This window comes from Talpa europaea, assembly GCF_964194135.1.
Source record: "Talpa europaea genome assembly, chromosome: 1".
Lineage (NCBI taxonomy): Eukaryota > Metazoa > Chordata > Mammalia > Eulipotyphla > Talpidae > Talpa > Talpa europaea.
This window is the reverse complement of record NC_140073.1, coordinates 144,577,375-144,589,766: the sequence shown is the minus strand read 5'-3', so window position 1 is coordinate 144,589,766 and position 12,392 is coordinate 144,577,375. Positions and strand designations below refer to the sequence as shown.

General features: G+C 55.5%; 2 protein-coding genes across 3 annotated transcripts; one reads left to right on the top strand and one right to left on the bottom strand.

Annotated features, from left to right (window-relative positions):
- Nucleotides 1-760: 760 nt before the first annotated feature.
- On the top strand, nucleotides 761-7,505 carry ABCB6 (ATP binding cassette subfamily B member 6 (LAN blood group); the record flags this gene model as incomplete). The annotated part of the gene is made up of 19 exons (XM_084227784.1): nucleotides 761-1,347; nucleotides 1,660-1,797; nucleotides 2,049-2,235; nucleotides 2,416-2,517; nucleotides 2,683-2,866; nucleotides 3,374-3,495; nucleotides 4,271-4,380; nucleotides 4,558-4,623; nucleotides 4,778-4,903; nucleotides 5,046-5,122; nucleotides 5,203-5,266; nucleotides 5,382-5,467; nucleotides 5,610-5,667; nucleotides 5,874-5,978; nucleotides 6,339-6,513; nucleotides 6,634-6,746; nucleotides 6,989-7,083; nucleotides 7,157-7,225; nucleotides 7,406-7,505. The coding sequence occupies exons 1-19, from the start codon at nucleotides 799-801 to the stop codon at nucleotides 7,503-7,505; spliced, it is 2,526 nt and encodes an 841-aa protein (XP_084083910.1). The 5' UTR covers nucleotides 761-798.
- A 631-nt stretch (nucleotides 7,506-8,136) lies between these two features.
- On the bottom strand, nucleotides 8,137-10,397 carry ZFAND2B (zinc finger AN1-type containing 2B; the record flags this gene model as incomplete). 2 transcript variants are annotated; one of them, XM_084243435.1, is made up of 9 exons in its annotated part: nucleotides 8,137-8,181; nucleotides 8,384-8,456; nucleotides 8,736-8,803; nucleotides 8,891-8,951; nucleotides 9,026-9,118; nucleotides 9,358-9,509; nucleotides 9,621-9,752; nucleotides 9,969-10,063; nucleotides 10,343-10,397. In XM_084243435.1, 9 exons carry the CDS (start codon nucleotides 10,395-10,397, stop codon nucleotides 8,137-8,139), a joined length of 774 nt encoding a protein of 257 aa, XP_084099561.1. The 2 variants fall into 2 exon arrangements, with proteins under 2 accessions (XP_084099561.1, XP_084099562.1); XM_084243436.1 differs by lacking the exon at nucleotides 9,621-9,752.
- Nucleotides 10,398-12,392: the final 1,995 nt, after the last annotated feature.

Genomic DNA, 12,392 nt, shown 5'->3' with positions numbered 1-12,392 from the left:
CGCCCCACCCCTCCCCCGGCTCCGTCCTTAGCGGCGAGTGGGGAATGGGCGCTGCCGTGGACGTCACAGCGGGAAGGAGTGGGCATCGTGTACAGCTTGATAACCCTTAATAAAGAAGGGACTTTGACCTGAGCACGGCCTGTTGTCTCGCGGGGTGGGGCTGGGGAAGGCAGGGAGCGGGGCGCGTGTGGGCCCCCGGGAGCCGGCGGCGCCCCGCGGTGACGTGGGCGCGGCCGTGGCGCGGCCGCACGGAGCCGGCCGGCCCCGGGGGGGGGCGGCTTCCACCCCCAGCTCCGTAGAGGTCAAGCTCTCCCGCCCGACGTGCGGTCAGATTTCCCGCTCCGGGCACGTGACCTGGCGGGGCCGGCCCCGTATTTTGCCTTTTCCGCGCGCGCCTCTCCCCCCGCCCCCCGGGACGCCCGGCCAATGGGGAGCCGGGGCCCGGGCCGGGGGCGGCTCCGCGGGGCGGGGGCTGCTGCCGCGGACGCGTGCGGATCCCGCGGGCGCCGGACGCTCCTGCGCGCCGGCCCCTGGCAGGAGGGCCCCGGCGCCTGCGAGGGGCGGACGCGCGACGGGCGGAGACTGTACGTACCCTGCGTGAGTGCGTGGCGCGGCGCGTGCGCGAAGCAGTGGGCGGCGTGGCCGGGCACACGTGCGCCCGGGCCCGCGACCCCTGCGGCGGGCGCCCGCGGCCTCCATGACCCGTGACGCCCGGGCATCCGCGCCCCGCCCCTGACCGCCGGTCCGGTTTTCCCGCCCCGCAGCCCCCGCAGCCTTGGCCGGCGGCCACGCACTGCCATGGTGACTGTGGGCAACTACTGCGAGGCCGAAGGGCCCTTGGGCCCGGTCTGGACGCAGGGTGGCCTGAGTCCCTGCTTCTTCTTCACGCTGGTGCCCTCGGCGCTGATGGCCCTGGGAGCTCTGGCCTTGGTGCTGGCACTTCCCTGCAAACGTCGGGAGCGTCTTGCTGGCGCCGATGCACTGTCTTGGGGGGCCGGTCCTCGCGTGGCTCCCTACGGGCTGCAGCTGCTTTTGGCCACGCTTCAGTTGGCGCTTCCACTAGCCAGCCTGGCTGGTCGGGTGGGCACTGCCCAGGGGTCCCCGCTGCCAGGTTATCTACTGCTGGCCGCTGTGCTGAAGACTCTGGCCAGCGCCTGTGGCCTGTGGCTGCTTGTGGTGGAACGGAGACAGGCGCGGCAGAAGCTAGCAATGGGCATCTGGATCAAGTTCAGGCACAGCCCAGGTCTCTTGCTTCTCTGGACTGTGGCGTTTGCAGCGGAGAACTTGGCCCTGGTGTCTTGGAACAACCCACAGTGGTGGTGGGCACGGGCAGACTTGGGCCAGCAGGTGAGGGACCTGTAGGGAGAGGGGAAGCATTGGCGGGCTGTGAAGACAGACAGCATGTCTGCTTTTATTAGCTCCACATTTTGGAATGCCTGTAAGAAAGGGAAAAAGGGAGGGGCAGCCAGTGTCTGGGAGCTGATAGCCAGCTGGTGGGGAGTGTGTGCTGAGTCACTGTGGTTTGTTTTTTTTTTTTTTAAACCTGTTACATGCCGGGGCCCTGAGGAGGACCTGGGTGTGTGTCCTACACATTCCAGCCCTGCTACAAGTAGTAACAGTAGGCTTTTGGCCCTCCTGATACCCCTTATTTCATTCTAGGTTCAGTTTAGCCTGTGGGTGCTGAGGTATGTGGTCTCTGGAGGGCTTTTTGTCCTGGGGCTCTGGGCCCCTGGACTTCGGCCCCAGTCCTACACCTTACAGGTGAATGAAGAGGATCAAGATGTAGAGAGGAGCCAGGTACATCTCAATTTCTGAACCTTAGAGTCTTTGCTGATTTCATTCCCTGTTATCATTCCTTGCCACCATAATAAACTGCCACTTTCTCAAATCTCAGTTTATGCACTTAGCCTCTCTGATCCCATCAGAGATCACTTCAGGGACTAAGAATCCTAGGAGCTGTAATCCTATGTTTTTCCTAGAGAGTTTCCAGTAAATGCACTTCCTTTTGATTTCTGAGCTCTCCTCCCCTATGGATTTCACCATCCTAGGTTCCATCCGCAGAGAGGCCATCTCAGTCTACCTGGAGAGACCTTGGCAGGAAGCTCCGCCTACTGAGTGGCTACCTGTGGCCTCGGGGGAGTCCAGCTCTGCAGTTCGTGGTGCTCATCTGCCTGGGGCTCATGGGATTGGACCGGGGACTGAACGTGTTGGTCCCCATCTTCTATAGGGACATAGGTGAGGAGGAGGAAGAGTGCCAGCATTCCACTCCCTCATTGGCCTGGTGGGTGGGGGCCCCAACGGAGAAAGGTAGGACAGAATTGGGAGCTGGGTGGTGGGGAAAGGCTGTGGCTGGTGCCAGGGGCAGCTTCTTCTAGAGTCCTAGGTGCCAGAGTGGCTGACTCTTTTTCTCTATAGTGAACTTGCTGACTGAGAAGGCACCTTGGAGCTCCCTAGCCTGGACTGTTACAACTTACGTCTTCCTCAAGTTCCTCCAGGGGGGTGGCACTGGCAGTACAGGTATGAGGGCCTCTATTCTCACCCTGGTTGGTATTGGCCCGTCCCCCTCCTCCTGAGAGTGCCCCCCACAGACCCCTGGTGCTCACAGACCATTCATGTGTCTGTGCTGGGATGATGCCATCCAGCCCCTCGGCCAGCTCTGAGGCCTCCTCTGGCAACCCCCAGGCTTTGTGAGCAACCTGCGCACGTTCCTGTGGATCCGGGTGCAGCAGTTCACATCACGCCGGGTGGAGCTGCGCCTCTTCTCCCACCTACACAACCTCTCACTGCGCTGGCACCTGGGGCGCCGCACTGGGGAAGTGCTGAGGATTGTGGACCGGGGCACATCCAGCGTCACTGGGCTGCTCAGGTACCAAGCTTGTGGCAGGGGAGTGTGGGAGGGTGGCGCTGGAGAAGCAGGGGTGCAATCTGTCAGAGAACATCCTGGCTGAGGAGCTGTTCCTCATGCTCTTGTAATAACCCAAGTAATGGAGGCAGAGAGCAAATCTCTTGAATTCCACTCACTTATCCAAAGGTTCCCAGTCTTTTTGGTATAGTGAGTTCTGCTTGTTGGCATTTTCACATGTATATGTCTGGGTTCAGAATTGTGGCATTGTGGAGGTTTTTCTTAAAACAAGTGGTATCGTGACTCAGGTATCATTCTGAGTGGCTTCATGGGGATGTACCGTGTGTGTGTGTGTGAAGCCCTCCCTCCGTCACTGTCATTGATACAGAGCTCTCTGTAGTTTGGGCATGCTATGATTTATCTAGCCATCCACCTCCTGAGGTGATTCCAGTCTGTTGCTGTTAAAAATAAAACACTCCACTGACACTCTGGCCCTGAACCCATGAGTCTTTGTCATTTGACTCCCCTCAGCTACCTGGTATTCAACGTCATCCCCACTCTGGCTGACATCATCATCGGCATCATCTACTTCAGCATGTTCTTCAATGCCTGGTTTGGCCTCATCGTGTTCCTGTGCATGAGTCTTTACCTCAGTGAGTGATGCTCAGCGTAACCATCTCCCTAACAATTCGGGGACGCCTTTGGCTGTGAACCTTGCCACGCTCGGGTGACCCAGCACTGCGAGGCTGTAGATCAGTGGGCTTGAGTAGGTTCCTGCTGCTCCCCAACCTGATGGGGGGCCTCCTTCTCTACCAAGTAGACTTTAACTCAGCCTGGATGGAAGGCCTAGAAAGAGCATCCTGGATACCTTAGGTGCCCGCACTGAATGCAGGTCAAGGGGTCATGTAACGAGGGCCTCCCTGGTGGCACAGTTGGTTGAGCACAGCGCTGTCAAGCTGTCCACAGCCTCTGCAGCATGGGTTCGCTTCCCAGCCGGCCAGGGAGATACCACATGGTGCAGCAGACCTCTCCTGTCTCGCCCGCTGCTCCCCTCAGCAGTGTTTTTGGTCTGTCTGCCTGTTCTGCTCCCAGCTCTGTCTCTGGCGAATCCTCTCACCCTCCTGCACCTCTAGCCTATACCCCAACTCTTGTATAAATAAATAAATCTTTAAAGAAGGGGGGGTCATGTAATGAGATGTAGCTCACCTGCATTGGTTCACCATGTGAGGCTTTGTGCAAGCTGCAGAGATGTCTTAAACACAGCTGCTTCCCTCGGGGACCTTAGGGCTCTCTCCCTTTGGAATCTGGGTCCCTGAGCTATAGTGACAGGCTATGCGTATGTGGCAGGTAGCAGACATCATATGGTCTCAGCTGTTAGGGATGATGTCTTGATGTCTTCTCCCTTCCCCTCCTCCTGTCACTCTACAGCCCTCACCATTGTGGTCACTGAGTGGAGAACCAAGTTTCGACGTGCCATGAACACACAGGAGAATGCTACCCGGGCACGAGCTGTGGACTCTTTACTAAACTTTGAGACGGTAATGGAGGCCTTGGTGGCAGTGGTGTGAGGCACCAGCAGGACTGATGAGCTGGAGGGTGGGAGAAGTGTGCAAGGTGTGATGTTGAAAATTAGGAAGGAGGGATTGGGAATCTGAAGAAAGAATTGGATGCTGACAGCTGCATCAGTGTCACACAATGTGGTTTGAACTCATCAGGTGAAGTACTACAACGCGGAGAGTTATGAAGTAGAACGTTACCAAGAGGCCATCATCAAATACCAGGTGAGGCTGCTAGTTGGAAGCTTGCTGAGAGCAGTGACCTGGCCATGTGGAATCACCAGGACTAAAAGGAATAAAATGTGAGACGGCCCAGGTTTGGATTGGGAGATGGTCAGTGAGTCTATGATCCCCCTCCCTTCCATGGTCCTGTCATCAGGGTTTGGAGTGGAAGTCAAGTGCTTCGCTGGTGATGCTCAACCAGACCCAGAACCTGGTGATTGGATTCGGTCTTCTCGCTGGCTCCCTCCTTTGTGCATACTTTGTCAGTGAGCAGAAGCTACAGGTGAGGGAACTGTGCTGAGGACAGGAAAGAGGGACCTATGTCTGGGCCCCTGAGCTCTTGTGTAGGAAGCAGATGGGTGACAGGAAGTGGGCAGGGTAACAGCCCACAAGTCTGACTTGTTCTCGTTCCTGGATCTGCACAGGTCGGGGACTTTGTGCTCTTTGGCACCTACATTATCCAGCTGTACATGCCCCTCAACTGGTTTGGCACCTACTACAGGTAACTGATATCTGGCCTTCACCTATCCATAGTGGTCATTTCCCCGGCTCAGAGGAGCCCCAACTAGCGTCTTCTTGCAGGATGATACAGACCAACTTCATTGACATGGAGAACATGTTTGATCTGCTGAAAGAGGAGAAAGAAGTGAGTGAAGAGAGGAGTGTGGCTTCAGGAGAGCTGGAGCCTGTGTGGTGGTGTCCCCTGTGTCAAGGACACACCGTACCTGTAGCAGAGGCTTATGTTAGTGCTATTCTCCCAGGTGAAGGACGTTCCTGGGGCAGGGCCTCTTCGCTTTCAGAAGGGCCAGATTGAGTTTGAGAATGTACACTTCAGCTACACTGATGGGTGAGCTCTCCCCTTTTACCACCTGAGAAGAGAACCTAAGCAGGGGACAAGTAAGGGAGGGACAGGGCCCAGTAATCCCTCTGGGTTGGAAGGGTTTCCAGTACTACAGAAGGTCTGCTGACCATAACCTCCTTTCTTGCAGGCAGGAGACCCTGAAGGATGTGTCCTTCACCGTGATGGCTGGACAGACACTCGCCCTGGTGAGAGATCTACTTGATGCAGTCTCCGACTTCCCTCATTCCACTGCCCATGGCAGCTGGTGTCCCAAGCTGTGGAGTCAGAGAGCCGTGCCTCATGGGTCACAGGATTGAATGTGGCTGTCTCCATTGACATGGGTGGCCTCTTGGGGTGAAAACCTTGAAAGCCAGCAGATCTGAGAACATTCTCCCTGTTCCCAATGCAATAGGTGGGCCCATCTGGTGCAGGGAAGAGCACAGTTCTGCGCCTGCTGTTTCGCTTCTATGATGTCAACTCTGGCTGCATCCGAATAGATGGGCAGGATATTTCACAGGTAAGGCTGCTTAGGAGAAGACTGACTTAGGGATATAGGTGTGAAAGAATGGCCAGCACTGCGCCTCCAGGGAGAGGAGACGGAGATATTACCCCTGCAAAAAGTTGAGGTCAGAGACTTCAGCCTTTCTAGCATCGTTTGACTTCGGCCAGTAGTCGGAATGATTTGTAGGGTGCCATCCAAGGTACAAAGATCTGCGGTGATTCAGGGAGGCAGGGAGAGAATGCATTTTCCCTTTAGAGGTGAGGAGATGGACTGAGAGAGGTTGAGTGACGTGTCCACACAGCTAGGACTTGGGGAGGTGGCAGGATTCCTCCTCGGGGTGTCTCACCATTCAGCGCTTTGGTCATTTGGCCACAGGTGACCCAGAATTCTCTCCGATCTCACATTGGAGTTGTGCCCCAGGACACTGTCCTCTTCAATGACACCATCGCCAACAATATCCGCTATGGCCGCGTCACAGCTAGGAATGATGAGGTGGAGGCGGCTGCTCAGGCTGCCGGCATCCACGAGGCCATTTTGGCTTTCCCTGAAGGTGCGCCTCCCTGTGGACTCCCTGCCCTTCCCCATTCAGTCCTGTTACTCTCCCCCGACCTCTGATCACAGAAACCAAGCTTATTACCTCTGGCCTGAGGGAGATGGGCACTGTCCACAGGGTATGAGACGCAGGTGGGCGAGCGGGGACTGAAGCTAAGTGGTGGGGAGAAGCAGCGTGTGGCCATCGCACGTGCCATTCTCAAGGCTCCAGACATCATTCTGCTGGATGAGGTGAGGGCCCCAGGAGGCCTCCTCCTACCCCCTCTCCCCTGTCCGTGCCCGTGCCAGGCCCATCATGGTTTTCTACCAAGGCTAGACCTACCAAGGCTAAGGTGTTTAACAAAAACACCTTACAGTTCCAAAGCTCAGACCAAGTTCTTTTTTATTCCCAAAACCTCAACTAGCAGTTTGATTCCACCCTCCTCTGGGGATTTTGGGAGGCAGGGGCTGTTTGACCCAGACCCTCTCTGTAGGCCACATCAGCACTGGATACGTCTAACGAACGGGCCATTCAAGCTTCACTGGCCAGAGTCTGCACCTCCTGCACCACCATCATAGTGGCACACAGGTACAGTCAGGGGCAGGAGGGAGGGGCTGCACTTTTAGTGGGGCTGTGGGTAACTGATCTCTTGACTTGTCAGGCTCTCAACTGTGGTCAGTGCTGACCAGATCCTCGTCATCAAGGATGGCTGCATTGTAGAAAGAGGACGGTAAGCAGGATAAACAGCACAGGGCCTTGGAGTTGGGGACCCCAGGAAATGGTGGTGAAATCCCAGGGGTTCCTGGATGGGATTTTTCTCACCAGTCCACTGTGTCATCTCTATGGGTTGTCATGAGGACTCTTGGGGTAGAACTGATAGTTGGAACTCATGCTTTCTTTCTTGCCCCAGGCATGAAGCTCTGTTGTCTCGAGGTGGGGTGTATGCGGACATGTGGCAGCTCCAGCAGCAGGGACAAGAGGAAGTCTCTGAAGATCCCAAGTCCAACTAAATAGTGACAAAACTTGTGGCACTTCCTAAAGGATACCTCAAGAGGGGAATAAACCGTATCCCTCTTCCCTGGCATGTTTTAACCTGGTCTTCGGGTACGGTGCTAGCTATCACGAGGGAAAGGCACCTTTCAGGAAAGCCCTTTTGGGGGAATAAAAATGTGGACTGTGATAGGATCACCGTGACTTTGTGATATAGGTTACTGCAACGGCCTCTATCCCTAGGTCAGATGAGCATTCTTCGTAGGACGCTTCTGTGTGGGGTTGGAAAGGGAAAGCAGCACACCACCTGATGTCTTTGCCAAGATCCTTTATTCTTTCCAGGTCCCTTCCTGCTCCCTGCACATGGGGGCAGCTCCAGTGTAGAGGGGAATGTGCGGGCCCTGGCCAGCCCCTTCCAAGGACCCAACCAGGGAACAGTAAATAGCCACTCTCTCCCAGGCAGCTAGTGAGGCCGGCAGGGCCTTCTGTCGGCTCAGTTCCACCAGCTATTTCTTCTGATTTTCACTGGAGGCTCCTCATCGGTCCTCCTGGTCTTCACTCCCAGCTGCTCTGGGCCTCCTCTCCCTGTGGACCCCACGGTATAAGGGCCACAGTCCTCTCAGCAGAGCCTCCCTCCCCAAGCCCAGGGCCCTAACACAGGTTGCAGTTGGATGGCTTCAAGCTGCGGCTCTGAGCCTGGAGCAAGAATAGGGGAAGACAGGAGGACATCAAGGAACTGAGGAAGCAGTCCTCATTTTGAGTTTAGCATGGTCTGCAGTCATGCTGAAAAGGGTAACAACCATTCCCAAACATCTTCCACTGGAAGAAACACTGTCCCCAGGTTCCCAGCCCTCCCTCCCTCCTAGCACAGGACCCCATCTCTATCCCATCCCCATACCTGCTGCCGCTGGTATTCTGCCTCACTTGCTGATAGTGCTTGTGCTAAAGCTAAGTCTTCTTCCTCCTGAGAACTGGAAGGAACAGCTTAAGTTAGATGAGAATAATATGAAAATGTGGCATCCAATTGCATTACAACCATACAAAGTAGGTTATTAGTATTATTCCCATTTTATAGAGGAAATTAAAACCTTAGCAAGTCTAAGAACTTATCAGAAATCATACTGCCCATAAGCTTAATGGTGAGCCCAATTTCCTGACTATTACCCTGCATCAGATGGGTGTGTTCCCACCGACATCCCTCTTAATTGAACCCTTGCCCACATCCCACACTCTTTCACAAGAGTAGGTACCTTGGGACCTGGGGTTTAGCCTCTGCCAGGGAAAGTTCTAGAGCTCGTTGCAGAGCTTCATCCTCACTCTGCAAAAGGAGAAAGAAGACTGGTTGCCTTGGACTTTACTTTCTGTGTACGTTTGCTTCTATCCATTCAACCTCTGCCCAACTCACCAAACCATTCTGCAGAGCAATCATTGGTGGGGATGTCCGTGATGGAGACTGGGCTGTGGCTCTATGGCAGATATTCAAGAGGTTGGGGGTCTGAGGTGTAATGGGGGAAAAAAGAGGAGAAATGGGCAGGCCTACCTGCTGGGAGAGGTAGATGAATGCAAGGCCCGACTTGGGCTGGAGATGGTGCCTGCAGAAGCCAAACCTTGTGCTCTGGTGAGGGCAGCAAGTCTGCAGGGAAAAAATAGTTGGCATGCCTCCAAGAGCAATCAGCTAGCATGCTTCCTTACCCAGGAAGCCCAGAGGAGAGTTCCTCCAAACAAACTAGGAAAGTATGTAATTGAAAAGGAAGCCAAGACTTTCCTAGTCAAAGGGGACAGGGCTGAAGCTCCCCAACTTTTAATGATAGAGGTTGAGTCAATCCCCAAAGTGGCAGGATGGTCTCAAGTAGAGGACTGGGTTGCCGTTACCCTGCCCGGCTGGTTGGGTGCCCCTCCCCAGAGCAATCATGGTCCAGTGGGTGACGGTGCTTGATGCAGAAGTTTCGGCCACAGCGTTCACAGGTCAGTTTCATCATTTCCCGCTGCCGGCAACCAGAGCGTTCACACTTATTGGTGAAGATCTGAGGTAGAATGAGAAGATTTGTCTCAGCTCAAACTCTGACCCCTTTCTGCAACCCCTGTTCAGGTTTCCATGCATCCAGATGGTCACGGCTAACCTCTCCAAAGCTTACTTTACGTTTCTGCTGGGCTGGATCAGAGCGACAGTCTCGGTCAATGTGCTCCCCCACAGCACGGTCAGGGGGCTCCCCTCTGGCCACAGGCACAGGAACATTACAGAGTGGACACACGGGTACCTGTATATCCTATAGTTAAGGAGCAAAGGGTCAATCTCTGGTTCAATCCCAGTCTAATCAAATCTCTGGTCCTGAAAGAAAGGGGGTGTCACCCCCACCAACACAATGTTTCCAGCACTAAACCTCAGAAAAACAATAGAGGAGAGGAAAAGGGAAACAGAAGGATTAGGGATTCTGCATGCATCCTCCACCCGCCCCCCTTCACCCTCAGGACCGCCCCAGCACCTTTTGGTAAGCAGATCCACAGTGATGCTGGGCGTAGGCCACGTGGTCTGCACAGAAGATGCCTGAGCAGGCGTCACACTTTAGAGGCAGAAAATCTGCAGGAAATAGGTCGAATTGTAGGTCCAGTAGGATCTCAACAACGCTCCGGCTCACTCAAGCCTTCCATTCAGGGGAAAGTAAGCGCCACCTAATCACAACAAACTGCACCCCTACGCTGGCTCACTACCTCTTTAGCCACGCCCCCTCAGCCACCGCCCCCAACTTGGAGCCCCGCCCTCCACGGTATTTCCAGCCCCGAAGCCCACCCTTCGCCCCACCTGCAGCCCCCAGCCCCTCTCCGCCTGGCTCCGCCCCCCGGCTGCTCCGCCCCTCACCCAGGCGCTGACAGCTAGGCTCGGAGCAGTGCGCCCCGAGGTCCGGAAACTCCATCGCCCGGGCGGACGGGGCGGAGCCTGCTGGGAGAAGAAGCTAGAGTAGGGCCTCTGGGGCTCCCGCTTCGGGTCCGGGCCCGGTTCGCGACCCAGCACTCTGGAGGGGGCCCCCTGCCTTGCCCCTTCTTCTCCCCGGTCCAGCCGGGTTGACCGGAGCCTCCGCACCTCCCAGTCCGCAGCTCCCACTCCTCCCCTCGCGCCCGGGCGCGCTGACGTCATTGCGCAGGGCTGGCACGTCCTGCGCAGTCTCCGGGCGGCGGAGCGGGGTGGGCGGGGCTAGTTCCCCTGGAGCCCCGCCCCCCGGCCCAGCGGGCGGCGCGGCGGTCCCCAGGTGAGTGACGCAGGGCGCGCGGCTCCGCGACTCTGGGCGCCGGCTTCGCCCCGCGCAGCGCGAGACGGCCAGTAAAGGCAATGCCAGATTATAGAGAAGGAAGGCCGGGGTGGTGTGGGGTCCTTCACAATTCGATTCTTCGTCTGCTTCTCTCTCCACAACCTCCCTCCAGCCATTTCGTTCACGGCCGCCGTCGACCTCACTCTCCGGGAGCTGGGCTCTCCCAGGGTTCTCTGAGCTCCAGAATTCTCTCCAGAGCTGCCAGGCTCCAGATTAAGCGTTGATGCCCTTCCTGTAGAACTTCCCTGACTGGTCTGGGCTAAGCGCATCTGCTATATGAGCTCCCTGGTTCTCCTCAGCACCGGTATCACCTTATTGTAATCAGCTGCGCTCCCCTCCGCCCCCTCTCACACACACATAAATATGCTGGGAATTCAGGAGCCACCTGCCTCGCTCAGCTTGTTCAGTGTTAGGCCCCTGGCACCCCCAGCGCAGTGCCTAGAATTATGTGCTTCTTGGATGTGAATCTAAATCTACAGCGCCGCTTTGAAGTACAGATTCCTGGACCCTGAGGTTTCTGGTTTAGGAAGAAAACCTTGAGAAAATTCTGACACAGATTGTCCGTGTAGTACACCTTGAAAACAGTAGGCTAGAATATTCTGAGCGCTTATTAAACTTGACAAAGCGTAAGAGTCATTGGATTGATGCTTTACTTTAGGGAGCCCCAAGTTAAGTCCTTCTCCTTCAGCACATTCTGCTTCTCACATGGCTCATGTGCTGTGGTTGGTTACATTCTATCTTCCCACAATTGGGATAAATAAAGGAATGAAATAAGCTTTGAGTTAAACCATGTTCCCCAAATGAGGAGATAACTCATGCAACAATTGGAAATGAGGAAACACTCCTCTCTTCCCCTTCCACTCCCTGTCCAACTTTTGGTGCAGTGTCTGCTTCTTACATCCTTATCTTTGACTGTCAAAGATGAGACAATATGACAATATGGCAGTACACTATGGGTAATCCCATTCTGGGGTGGGAAAATTTTGTCTAAGCCAAAACCTGAAAAGTGAGTAGATGTTGGCTAGGTGAAGGCCAAGGGGGAAAGGACTGAGGTATTCCAGGCAGAGGAACCAGCAGGGACAAAGACCTGGTGATTAAAGAAAACAAGTTCTTTTAAATGAGCTTTTTTTAAAAAAAATGTTTTTTGTTTATTTATGCATACAAGAACTGGGGTACAGGCCAGAAGTGGGAGGGTGAGAGGATTCCCAAGAGACAGAGTGGGGAACAGAACAGGCAGGCAGACTGAAATCTGCTGAGGGGTGCAAGTGGACAAGTCAGGAGAGGTCTGCTGTGCCATGTGGGTAGCTCCCTTGCCAGGGATAGAACTCGTGCTGCAGAGACTGTGGATAGCTTCATAGGTCACGTCTTAACCCCTTGCTCCACCAGGGAGGCCCTCTATTTTTTTTTTTTTCTTTTGGTGGGACCCTCGCCCGCCTGGAACGAACCGGTGCTGCAGAGGCTGCGGGCAGTCTCGCAGCCCAGCACTCAACCACTGCACCACCAGGGGAGGCCCAGGGAGGCCCTCTTTTAAATGTTTGGGGCAGCGCAGCTGTTGAGCACGCTGGGTTGCGAAGCTGTCCCCCCCCCCCCCCCCGCCGCAGC